This window comes from Plodia interpunctella, chromosome 10 (assembly GCF_027563975.2).
Source record: "Plodia interpunctella isolate USDA-ARS_2022_Savannah chromosome 10, ilPloInte3.2, whole genome shotgun sequence".
NCBI lineage: Eukaryota > Metazoa > Arthropoda > Insecta > Lepidoptera > Pyralidae > Plodia > Plodia interpunctella.
The window spans coordinates 99,839-113,392 of NC_071303.1; the positions used below are offsets into that span (position 1 = coordinate 99,839).

The following is a 13,554-nucleotide window of genomic DNA, read 5'->3' on the forward strand; positions in this document are numbered from 1 at the left end:
AGTTTAGGCGACTGGTCGGGTAACCGTGTGGTAATTAATGGCTTTGTCGTATAAAACATCTCTAAAGTGGTATTCGTTAGTCCACACATCCCGCGCACTTTCCACGATTGTGCCTCGTGATAAGGCTGTGTAAGGAGAGACCAGGCTGCAGAGCTTAAAGATCGCGTAGCAAATGAAAGTTTTCACCAGTCGGCCATTCTGCTTCTGTCCCCAAAATTAAATCATTTTGTTAAACGTTCCGTGAATCGACGAAAATGTGAAATGAGGCCGCTCCGGATTTGGAGTGGCAGTACAAGCTGATCGAATGAAGCGCGCTGCTAGCCGATGATCTATTTAGAAATACCCTTTACGTCCCAACCTATTCGTGAAAATGATTTCTTTTCGGTTTGTAACATTTATCCTGTTGTAACTTATGTTCCCAAAAAATAATTCTCGGTTGTGGTTGGGGCAAAAGAAATGGAGATTACCCTGAGGAGCCAAATGTAATATGACAAATATCGAAACATCATTAGCTATAGAGTTGTCATTAGCTTGTTATGATAATTTATAGAAATTTTCATGAACTACACTTGCTGTGGAATTCGAGCTGGTGGTGTTAAAATAAGTCACCATCTACACACTTTGCAAAGAAAATCGCGGCCAAAAGCACGTAAAGAAATCATCGAAATAACACTTGGCGCCGCCTACTGGGCGTCGCCGGCGCTCGCTCCCGCATGCTGCGCGTGCTGGCGACGCCGCTCCTTTGCGTCACTTCTCGTCGCCACTGCGCCAGGTGGCGCTAGGAGCTTCACTTTCCCATGTTTGTATTTTTATTTCTTTCTTGCTGCTGGGGTTTAAAGAAAAATTGAAAATTGGGAGTTATTACTGGAATAACATGTGTGGAATGGTAAAAACTGTACCGTTGTTATCAGATTCTGGTTTTAGAGATTACTTTTTAAATGTTTTTAGGAAAATAACAGGCAATGCGGGCCATCTGACGGTTCACAGCAGACCATGAACGCTGTAACGACTGGGGTATCCCGCACAGGTTACCAACTGCGTAACTCTTTTTGAAGAACTCTGTGTTCTAGTTTTAGTTAGTTTTACTTGTGTTAACTAAGATTTATAAAATTATTCGAGCTTTACATAAGAGCTCGAATAACTTTATTCTAATTAACAATTAAATTGCTATTGAATAAATTGCGAGTAGGTATTTTTATATTAGGTACAATCTAATACAATAAAAAGAAATACCAAACGCTTTTTAAAGAGATGTACAAGTCTGGTTACATACATATTTGTATGTATTTATTATCAATGGAAAATAGTTTAGATTTTTATGTTTTTGGAGATTGTAATTTATTTATTATAAATGCTAGACTCTACATAAAAAAGAGCATTTATGCGTATAAATATACATAAATCGAGGAAAAAACGCCTAGTGTGAAAGAAGCCTTAGCGCGTGCTTTGCTCACGACCGGCGACGCTCGCGCTGACCGACCATCGACGGCGTTAGCTCGCCCGGACCACAATATACTAAAGGATAGTAAATCGAGGCCCGCACGTTCGGTCTTAATATCGGCGGCCTGATTTAGTGCAACTTAGAAAGTGCAGCAGAACCTAGGCGCATTTTAGCCAGGATAGGGCGCGCGGGACGCAGAGCTTTCGGCGTGAGCTTACACATAAATAAAACCAGTTTCCGCGCTCACGTCCCCGCGCTATCTATATCCCCCTCCTCGCCCCGCTCCCGCCGACCGCGCAGCCTCCGACCGAGCTTTTGGTAGTTTCAGAGTAGAGCTTTGCGTCGCGAGTAAATATATATTGAATTTTGTCTTTTAGATATAACAACAAGTCGTAAATGAAAACGAAAAGAAAAATTATTCATTATTTTCTGACTTCTTTTAAAAAGATTTCGGAGTACGGTGGATCTCAAATACTCGGCATGACTAGACTACGCCACATCAAAACAAAGCAGAGACTTCAGCAGTATTCCATATCAAAAAATTCAATTTTATTGAAAAAGGCAACTGTTCAAGTTTCAACTGTTTGGTGATACTTTTACAACTGTACACCTTACACATGATAAAACCACCTTACTAGCTATTTTCTAAAAAAGTTCAGGTGCATTGGCTTCACTTTTGTCCAAAAGTAGGTGTCGTTGCGGCTCAGGTGTGGGGGTCGGCGGGGGTGCGCGGTGCGGTGTGCGGGTGTCGCGGCGAGCGCGAGCGCACAGTCAGTATTGTGTGGACGCGCGCGCGAGGTCGCCGCCGGTGTTAGAGCGGCGCGGCCGCGGATTGTGATGCACGCGCGCCGCCCGCCATGGCCACGCTCGGCCTGTCCAAGGTGTTCATCCTCGACAAGTACTTCACCGAGCTGCAGAAGTTCTGGGAGACTGAGAAGAAGTTGCAAGGTGAGCGAGCGCTCCCCTCCTTCTCCCCGCGGCCCACACCCGCACCCGCCCGCGACAGGATTGTGTGCTCATTGTCCCTTGTTGTCGTGTCTTCACAAGTGTTAATGTGTGTGTGCTCTTGTCTTCCGAGTTCCCGCGGGATCCGGCTCGACGGTTCGTTTTGTTTTTGTTCCGACGCTCGTTTGTTTGGGCGGCGATGACACCATATTCGAATTAAGATCAACGGCAACGGCTGATCACTTTGAATGTAAACCGATAAAAACCGGAACTAGGAATATTTTATTCTTAACACAACATTCTAGTTCAAGCGCTGTAAGACGAAGATCGGAATGGTGAATACAATGAATTGCGGCTTTAAATTGTACAAACAAGATCCAAATCATGTACTACATGTTATAACGTATGTATATATCATAGTGTATCTACAATAAAAATATGTTACTAAAAATCATGAAATAATAAAGTAAGACGTGCTACTTACTTGTCTATTATAGTGATCTACAAAAATACTTCATTTTTCTAAGATGAAAATGTTGATAGATACTACCATAGAGGCAGTTGCTACATTCCATAGCAATCACTTATTACGAACATACATTTCGCTGTAATAACAGTACCGCGACCGATCAAAGGGCAGGTTATCGAACCAACGACGAAACGACACAGCAGCCTCCTGTAATGTTATGCAAAATGCAGCGGAGGCTGCGCGGCTAACGGCCCGTAATAGATAGTTAGGCCGGGCGTGTGAGGGGCGCGAGGGGAATTGGGAGGGGGAGACAGGGGGCCGAGTACCTGCGCCAGCGCAGGTACAAAATTCGTCATGTTACCGGCACCGGGGAATGAGTTGGATCATCCAATTGGATTTCGTAACGAAAGCACCGGATTACTCTATTAGCTCGCGTATTACTGAACGTTCTATCTCTTGTTGATTGGCATTGGGAGCTGGAGCTATCGACCTGATCTAGCTGTACTTTAATTGGAACCTTCATTTTACATCTGCCAGTACTCATGTGTACGATAGATTTATCACCTTGCTTAAACGGTATATAACAGTAATATAGGTATATAACATTTGATTTGAAGACACACTTATAGGATAAGGTTACTCACACTGATATGAAAAAGAAATGATTAAGTAACTGAGAGGTACAGTCAAATTCACTATGCTCTAATTATATTTTTAACAATTTGTCTAAATTACACAAGTCGTTAAAATATAGATATAAGTACTTAGAGCAAAAATTGAAGATAGCTAAAATTTTGCAGAACCGTACAATTTAACCAGTAATCATGGCAAATGATGCTCAGATTGGAAACTTCCAATTTGTGAACTGATAAAAATTGTAAAGATCACAACAGTTCACCGAGCCGTAGCCACGCTGCCCAACAGTTGTGAGGCGCAGAGATGTCTCGAAACAAGTGGAAGTAACGGGGCTTCAGCATATCAAGTCTATTCATTGAACAGACCAATGGAACAGGCATAACCACGCCAACATTGCTACGTTTGTTGCTGCATCACATCTACAGACAAGACATAGCTTTTTAAGTAATAATCAATTGTTTGAATCAAAATAATAGATCAGTAAAAAATTGTGGAAGTGTTGAAGCAAATAGTGGTAGTAAACATTTTGGGATTTTAGAATAGGTATTTGACTAGAAAATTTTAAATGGTATTTTTTTTTTAAAACGAGCTATAAATTACATAATTTCGAGCCTGTCGGTAAGTTTCTTGTGAAAATGCAAAATTTCTAACATCTTCAAGGGACCATCGACCTGAGTATTTCATGTAAATTTCAACATCATTACTGTGTAAAAGGGTCAGACAGACAGGCGGACATGTTCCGTTTTTACCATTTGAGTAACCTTACAAAGAGTCGAAAATATGTATTTATAGTGCTTTTGTCCCATTGAGTTGTGCAGTGGGGACGAAGCGCCGAATAACAGAACGATACATAACTAATCTTTTGATGCGAACATCAGATGAAGCCTTGTTTATGTACATTAGTTTTCTAAGAAGCAGCCGGTCACGAGTGGCCGGACACGGTCGGACACGTGTGTATCTGCCATCTCACTGTTTCCGCGAAGGTGCGATTCGCATCAGTTCACCTGTTCACATCTCCGCGGTCAGTACGAGCACGCGCGAAAATGTTTATCCTTTCATCGTCGTCAAGAACATTTACCAAAAGTGGCTAGTGGTGTAGGCAGTGTCGCAGACCCGCGGCGGCCCTCAACACTCACTCACTGACAATGTCTCCGGCAGTCGATCTGACTGAAGTAGGGCATTGTCCGACACGGCTCGGGCCCGTGCATGCTTTATCTGTCACTCTCATTACTTTTCCAGAAATGTGTGGCGAAATTTTGAGTACCTATATTTAATTAGAATCTGTTTAAATTAGCTCGCGGTAATCGTTTGTACATTATCAAATAAAAAAGAATGAGTTCAAATAAAACGTACTAATTGAAAACTTCTACATTTTTTGCTTAACTGTACAAGCTTTATTTGCGCATTCTCCTGCTCTCATTCGTATAAAACCAATCACGGACACTTACCATCCGCGCCCGAGCTTCCACGCAGCTTAATCGAAATGCCCGCAGTAATAGCACGCGGCAAAAAGCTCCGGCAAGAAAAGCTCAGCGTTAGGTCGCGCATTCCAAGCACACGTGGCACAACGCGTCTTATGTTGATTGTAATACGATACTCTCATAAGAGATAACACACGCTTACAAGATTTATTTCTGATAGAATTATTTTTTAATTAAAATAAGATCGTGGACGTCAGACAGGCTGTCTCCGGGATTCGCGGTGTCACAGCCCCAAATCATGGAGACGCAAGATGAGAAAGACATACAGAATTTTCGGATTTTTTGCTTTATTTTTATTGCAAACCCTTAGTTTTTGCCAAATTTCATGATTCTAGGTCGACGTGAACTACCCTATTACTAGTTTTGACTCCTTTGTGAAATCGCATAATATGTGTTGAATTACAAACTTGATTTTTTCACAGCTGTAAGAAACCATAGAACCAAATACTCGGGATTTGATATAAATTTCAACTTGAATATTTTAGGAATCTTTTTATGCCCAGTTATTTTTTTACAAATGTTCACTGCATAATTTAAAAATTAAAGGTGTCAGATTTTTTTACAAGTTTAGAAGCAAATATGTCCCGAAATATTGGAATTATAAAATAAACTGTTTTAGAAACCTCCACATTATTTTTAAAGACCTATTCAATTGTTCGCACCCAACATTGTTACATTGCGGACGCCGGCTGCGCTTCATCACTTCATTTCACAATCATACTGCACAATTTAGTAGATGGTCATGGAACCTACCGAACCGAACCTACCTACTCCCAACCTTATAGTGTCTGATAAAATGACTGTGACATACGGATAACTATAAGGGTTTTTGCCTTTTAGCTACGGAACGCTAAAAATGATTGATTGTAATTGGATAAAAAATCTTCGGTGTATCGTAGCTCGCCCCGCAGCGCAGTGGAAAAGACATCAACGCGCTCGCTGCGAGCGAGTCCCACACGACATGCGTCTAGTTGGGTTACAGTTCGTATCGAATGCTTTACAATGTATGAGTGTAAACCTTGCATGAAAATAACTGCTGTTTTTAGGACAAATCATCGGTAAATGAGCACCTTTTAGAAATGTGCTTTAATATTCTGATTAGTCCAGTTCAAGGACAATTAAAAGCTTTCTTGAGTCAAAAATTCCGCTTACAGATCTAGTACAAAGCTGCATTCATATCCCGCGGCAGGAGGCTCGCACGCGATCAGGCTGCATACGCACGGCACAACTTACGATAGCCTCAAACAATTAGTTCACTCCAATCATTATATTTATTTATGGGCATTGCTCTTTCCTAGCTAAATACAGTGACGCGCGAGTAGACGTGTGTGCCGTCATATAACGAGTGTGCACCGCCGCGCGGCGACGATGTCGTCCGCCTTATAACAGAGTTCGCACGAGCACGACTGGCACCTGAGAACCATGCATTGTATTTATTTAGCTGAGAACCTTTCTCGAGGCATTTTTATGACATTTTAACTTTTCTTGACGACAGTTATTATGTGAGTTAATTACTCAATTAAACGCCCCCCTTTTTTCCCCGATTACCAAACGGTGACACTACTTCCACGTATTGTATGAATTTGTATAAATCTTGAATCAATCTAGAAGATAAATGACATGGTCGAGGAAGTATTTTTATATTTTCCTGGTTTGAAACGCGCCGCGCGTACGGCGTGCGCCGGCGCAGCGCGACGTGGAATCCATTAGTTTCTACAGGTTTTTGCGGGGCGTGAGTCACGGGTCAGTTACAAACAAATACCAGAAAACAGTATGTAAAGCCTCACGTCCGCGCTCAAGGAATACGCTCAATCGCGCGGGAAACGTATGTAAACATGTAGTACGTTAGCACGTGAGATAAATTTACAGCCTTTTGTAGACATCACCTTTTTAGTAGGTACAATTTCTACTTGATTAAGGATTAAAAACAAAATTTTTGCAAAATGTTTGATACCGCAGTTCACATTTTGTTTAGAAAAAAAAAATTGTATAAATTGTGGTTAATTAGCAAAGGCAATATCATATTTTGTAATAAACAATTGAGTACGGGCCGGTCCCGTGGCGCTGAAAGTAAAAGTAGCGCTGCTGTGAGCCGCGCGCCTGCGATCGTGACACTGCTCGAGTGCACAATTTTAAATAAATTACACGATATCACGCTTAAACAAATTCTAAACAAAAGGCAAGACTATATAAAACAATTATTACCAAAGCTTCATAATTCTTTACTTCACAATTCGTAAGGAAACTGTTTCGATGAATATGACTAATTAATTCTTTATTTCCTTCATTCGCACAATATCAGACTCAAAATATTTGATTATTTATTCATTCATACAACTACCATACCATAAAATATTAGATTATCAAAATAGGAGATTCTCAATATAACCGAAATTGGACACTTAACATGAAAAACATATTTGTTAATTACTGTGAAACTTTGCATAGCATTGTTTTTTAAATGTCTTCCTTTCTTTTCAGAATGAGTATAACTCTAATTTATGACTAGCTGATGACATAATGAATCATAACGTGTGAACAGGGATGGTACTCGCAGAGTTACAATTCCTTGTAGCTTCGCATTGATATGGGTTTTACACCTTTAATCCCTACTAATTTAATCCATATAAGATCTCCTTGATCGAGCGTTGATCCCGACACTCCTTACTTGTGTAATATAACTGGTGTAAAGGTTAGCAGTAAATATAAACCGCTCGGAAGAAATAACTATCCCTTGCTTGGTTACGGAGGATTGGCTGACATATAGACAGGAAGACGATATTAAAAATATTTAAAATATGTAGTCACATTTTGACAGAAAAATATATCACTGATATTGCTAACCGCGATAAATTGCAAAATCGCGCAATGATATAGCATCAAGATCCTTCCTAGAATTTCAGATTTATATATACAAGCCGGTCGTTCAATTGATAAAATACGACAGGCCAAGCTCGCGTGCGCAGGCGCGGCGCGCGAGCCTCTCGCATTCCGGCGGCGCGCGGCGCACACGCTTGCTTTTTGTGGAGATTCCTCCTAGACCTGAACAGCTTCAAAATGATAGTAACACTCAATGGCATATTTGCGAATTATTGACGATGATTGTCAATCTTCTTCTTCGCCAAAACTTACCTAGTCCTCTAGCTGCCTAGGCTTCTGCCTAGTCCTCATGCTTTGCCATGTTGTTGGAACAATGAAATAAATTAAGAATCTTTCGTAATGACAACTATTTTCGTAATGACACGACGTTGTTGCAGCGCGAGCTCGAGTTGTATCTGGCTGCGAGGCTGGCGAGAACATGACAGTCTTCCCAAAATGATTGCAATTCCGCAGCTTTTACCAATGCATACAGCTCCATGCAGTGTAACTGGACCTGACGTTTACTGTACGTTGTGCTATATTGCAACTCCAGCGTCTGCAATATAAAAAGCGCGAGATGTTATTCGCCAAACACGAATCTTGTTCGACCGATGATAAGTGCATACTCAGAGGGTATTTCAAGAACTTGCAAACAAAATGCAAATTCGTATTAAGTATATACATATATACAATAATGATAAAATAATGTACTATAAACTTGTTACATGTGGAATGAAATTCACTCAAAAACAAACGATTTCAATATAACGTTGTTAATGGATTGCGTATAATAAAGGAATCGCACGTAGTTGGTAATTAGTCAAAAGAACGACGAATACAATTAGACCTTGGATCTAAGTAAATGAAAATAGCGTTGAACACAAATAATTTCCTGGATGCCACATATGCACGACCGGCGGAAATGAACTGGCGATGAGTCCGGCAGAAATGCTGTTGTGCTTGACGCGCATGCGCGAACGAGCAAACAGGTCTCGGCGTGAGACACCTGCCGGCCATCGCGGACCGAGGCAGAGCCGACCGCCTGTTTTTATGGCGAGCCAATTCGTTCGTCTCCATTCATTGCTTGCGATGATTATCTAGGTGCCTGGTTTGACCATTTTAGTTACAGAATAGGGTTCATCCGTTTAGTAAGATAGCTTTTACTTAAAATAAAGCTCCTTTCAAATGAGAGGTACTTCCAAAAAAATTGTGTGCAAAAAGTGTAAAATTGCACACACATGAGTATTTCTTAGGATTTTCATAGCTCGTTATAGTGAACGAACGTTTTATGTGGTCGGCAACTTAATCCCAATTTATTCATGCAAATATTACTAGAGTAGGTGTCTGTTTATATTTAGTTGTACATGTGGGTGTGGCTACACGTGTACGGGAAATCTTCAGGAGATGATCATATAATACTAATATTTCATCAATCCATGAAAGTTATTAGTATTACTTAATAGTTTGATAAGTATTCGAAGTTTTTTGGTTGTTTGGTTTACAAGTTGGCGAGTAAACTTTTCAGATTTTATTTGTCGAATCGAGATACGTGGCTCGTGACCACCGGCGGACTTTCACAGTCGGAGGTTTCGTGGAATCAATGAAAGCTTTTTAAAACTTGCCGCTTTAAACTCGGAACAGTAACTCTTTGATGATAGCGATATTTTTAGATAAATTTGTTACATTCTTGTATTTTCTCGTAGATTGTGAGAATTGTAGGTGACCGGAAACTGCAGCAGAGCCTCCGGCAAGTAACGGCCTTTCTAAACAATGGCAATGGTGAACGGAGCTTTAACTCTAGTACGAGTACAACTCAACAGTGCATGATTGTACAAACCGCACTGAACCACTGACATAGAGAATGGAAAGCACGTTGCGTTCTCACTATATATCACTATGTCAAAATCTTGTATAAACTTTAGGATGAAGTAAAAAGCTTTAAGTAGATGCCTTCGTAGGCGATAAAATATCTACGCAGTTTAAGAGTCTCATATCTTATAATTTTCACCAAGTGTCGTTATAACGAATATATTTGTATAAAATAATGCATCAGAATTTAGAGTAGAATAGAGTAAACGGGTTAATTTACTCTATTCTCAAAAATCACATTTTAAAAAAACTGCAGCACGAGGATATTATGAGATTGAAAACGTGTATAGTTTTGATTTCGGTGGTCGTGGCCCGCCTGGAGCGCACTCTCAGGCGCGCCGACCGGTTCCCGCGCCGTCATTCCACGCCTCCTCCCCTCTCTCCGGCGCACCTCCCCACACACTCCGTAACCATAATCAGATGTTTGCTTTCATGTTTGTATTTTCTTGCTTCGTATTCCAGCGTTGTTACATTTTTGGTCTAGTCAAATAAATTCATCCTAATCGAGGCTTGTAGAAGTGTATAAGTTTATCTCTTCCTAGTTCGAAGCCGGTTTGGTCGCACCTCGCCGCGGACAATAAAACAAATGTGTTGTGGAAGGATAGTATTCTAACAACGTCCCAGCGTTAAAGCGATAAACGACTTAACATATTTTCAAACGGTATACTCGAAAAGTTTATAAACTTAAGCGAAAAAATCATCGTAATATTACTCTTTCGATTTTGACAAAGTAGTCTATTTAGTATTTAATTCAAATTAAATTCACATGTTCATATCGTTCGATACCGAATACTGCAATTCAGCTTCGCTTCTTTTACTTTCTTTGCTACATGCTCTGGCATTTAAGTTCTTCGAGACATTTACAATCCTGCTGTTCTCTTGACTTCTCTCTGTCTCAGAGACAGGATGAAATAATTTATCCTGTCTCAGGTGTGTTGAATCTTTGTAGTTTGTCATCTAATCTTCGATTTGCCACGTCTCTTATTAGGTAGGTAGAACACAGTGGAGGTAATCTTTGGCTAAAAATCAGAATTCATTTTGCAATAGAATATACGAGTAGATACGCGATTTGTGTTCCATTTGTATGGTGTTTGATAATTCTTTTCTATATTATTATAATGCCATAAAGAGTATTGAATTGTATGCACGAGTCTTATCAGTATAATTTTGCTGTTTCGGAACCACCTCGGTAATACAACAATTCTTTCTTGCAGACGCGTCGTCATCGAACGAGGCAGTGCACCTTCAGAGGCGGCTGCTGAGCCTCAGCTCGGAGCTGGTGACGCTTCGCAATCACCTCCACGTGGGCGCGGGCGCGGCGTCGGGTAAGGCCGCGCAGCCCGCCGTGCCGCCGCGCGCGCCGCACCTGCTCTCCGCGCCGCCGCCCGCGCTCGCACCGCCCCCACCGCCGCCGCCACCGCCAGGTCTGTTGCTGCTCAGTCTCAGCTCAGAAACAGTGACCAACATTGCCACTGCCACCTTCTTCCCGTGTTGAATGTCAGTGTAATTTTCTTTATTAAGTAAATAAACAACGCAAATGGTATTTTACAAATTTCTGGCCGAAAATAAATCTAACAATAACTCCTAATGGGACATAGCTCTTCACATGATCGGTCGTGCAAATGGTTCGATTGCTAACGTAACTAGGAAAACGTACTTGTGATTTTGGTATTTTTTACAGTTGGTATTTTTACACTTATTAATATAAATTCCAGTTTGTGCAGAAGCGCGATGGCGAGCAGCGACTACAAGCGGCACCAGCGGGGTGGTAAGCGGCGCGTCGGGCGGGGAGGTTGACGACCTCATCCACCTGCGCGGCCCGCTCACCGAAGACGCGGTGGTCCGCGCGTTACAAGCACGATTCTATCACAATAAGTTTTATGTGAGTACCGTCGATGTATAAATATATCCCACATCACTTGTTAAACACCAAGACTGTGGAAATGCACCTCACGCCAACAAGCTTTCATATAAAAATATATTTGAAAAGCAGCATGAACATATAGGTACTACAGGTGACATATCGAAGGACGTAATTAAAGTGTCTATCTGCTGTTTCAGACCATGATCGGACCAATCTTGGTGGCAGTAAACGCGTACACAGATGCGAGCAATGCTTTAACGCTCGCAGCGGCGCGCGCGCAACGACCTGAACTAGCGAGGCTGGTGCAGGATGCTGTGCGTCATCAGGCTGACACTGGATATCCTCAAGCTATCATACTTTCTGGTATGGCCATGTTATACTAGTCATCATCATCACATCGAATGTGTTATTGCTAACATTACAATTATTATGTTAGACTAGTTATAAATTAGAAGGATTTCGGGTAGTTTTCTATGTTCTTTGGGCTATGAAATTTGTAGAGTAGGTATGTATTTACTCTAATTGATATAGCCATTAACTTTATGGTTTCATTTGTCCACAGGCGTGTCCGGATCTGGCAAGACGTACGCATCGATGGTTCTCCTTCGTCGATTGTTCGACGTGGCCGGCGGGGGTCCCGAGACCGACGCCTTCAAGCACCTTGCCGCGGCGTTCACTGTGCTGCGCTCCCTGGGTACTGCTGCCACCACTGCTAACTCGCACTCCAGTCGTATTGTAAGTGATATATTTATTATTATTATCAATCTTTTGAAAGCCAAAGAAAAGATATTTGTATATCGTTCAAATAGCTTACGGTAGAAAAGCTGCTAAACTAGATGTGATGATCGTGAAAATGTCAAGGAATAATTATAATGTTCTAGGGCCACTTCATTGAGGTGCAAGTGACGGACGGGGCTCTCTACCGCACGAAGATCCACTGTTACTTCCTGGACCAGACGCGCGTGGTGAGGCCGCCGCCTGGCGAGCGGAACTACCATATCTTCTACCAGATGTTGGCCGGCCTGACACCTGAAGAGCGCACACAGTTGCATCTCGACGGGTACTCCGCACAAGAGTTGAGGTATGATCAAATTGATTGGTTGCTCATAATTAAACTTTTCCCCATATATCCTGCACCTTTCAGCTCTTATTAGAAAACTCCTTTTATATCTTTCAAAACTTCGATTTATTGCCGATGCCAGTATACTTCGAATGACTATGGCTCCATGCCAATCTGTTATTACAATTAAACTTTTTATTATTTTATTAGCGACCCGCCTCGTATTCGCACGGGCGCAATTTTAAACATTTTATTTTATTTTAAGCATGTTATATACAATAAACATTATCTGATAAAAAAACCCGCAACAAAATCAGTTGTGTAGTTTTAAATATCTAAAAATACACAGGGACAGACAGCGGGAAGCGACTTGTTTTATGCTCAGTAATAGAAGTTGATGATTAAGGAGTTGACGTTAAAATCCGTTAAACGATGCGCTACAAGCAAGGAAGAAGAATTGCCTGATGAAAGGAAATCAAATCCTTTTATTCGTGCAAATTTATGATCAGCACACTTGTCAAAATATATTTCTAACCACCAACCTTTGCATATTTCAGATATTTAGCGTCACCCCATCATAGACGCCCTGAACCAGAAGACGCGACGCGTTTCCACGCGTGGAAGACCTGTCTCGGCATCCTGGGGATTCCTTTCCTCGACGTCGTGAGGGTGTTAGCCGCAGTGCTACTTTTGGGAAATGTCCAATTTGCGGAGAGCGCAGAGGGGGGTGCGGAGCCCGCAGGAGAGGCGGAGCTGGCAGCAGCGGCCGCTTTGCTGGGGGTCCCTGCGCCCGCTCTACTGAGGGGTCTGGCCACACGGGCCGCAAGGCGGACGGCCCGAGCACCGGCCTCCGCGCCTGCAGCTGCCGCTGCGAGGGACGCTCTTGCTAAAGTAATTCTCAATATTATCAAAAATAGCAAGGGTGATCTT

At 41.9% G+C, this 13,554-nt stretch overlaps 1 protein-coding gene across 5 annotated transcripts in view; it reads left to right on the forward strand.

Moving 5' to 3' along the window:
* Positions 1-13,554, forward strand: part of dachs — a 32,508-nt gene that overhangs the window by 13,634 nt on the left and 5,320 nt on the right. For 2 of the 5 annotated variants that reach the window (XM_053750955.2, XM_053750957.2), the window contains exons 4-9: positions 10,915-11,124; positions 11,416-11,582; positions 11,762-11,927; positions 12,127-12,299; positions 12,446-12,645; positions 13,182-13,515. In XM_053750955.2, coding sequence (XP_053606930.1) covers positions 10,915-11,124; positions 11,416-11,582; positions 11,762-11,927; positions 12,127-12,299; positions 12,446-12,645; positions 13,182-13,515 — 1,250 coding nt within the window. Of the gene's footprint in view, positions 1-2,173; positions 2,390-10,914; positions 11,125-11,415; positions 11,583-11,761; positions 11,928-12,126; positions 12,300-12,445; positions 12,646-13,181; positions 13,516-13,554 lie in introns of those variants that run through there. The other 3 variants (XM_053750960.1, XM_053750959.1, XM_053750958.2) reach the window with 3 other exon arrangements.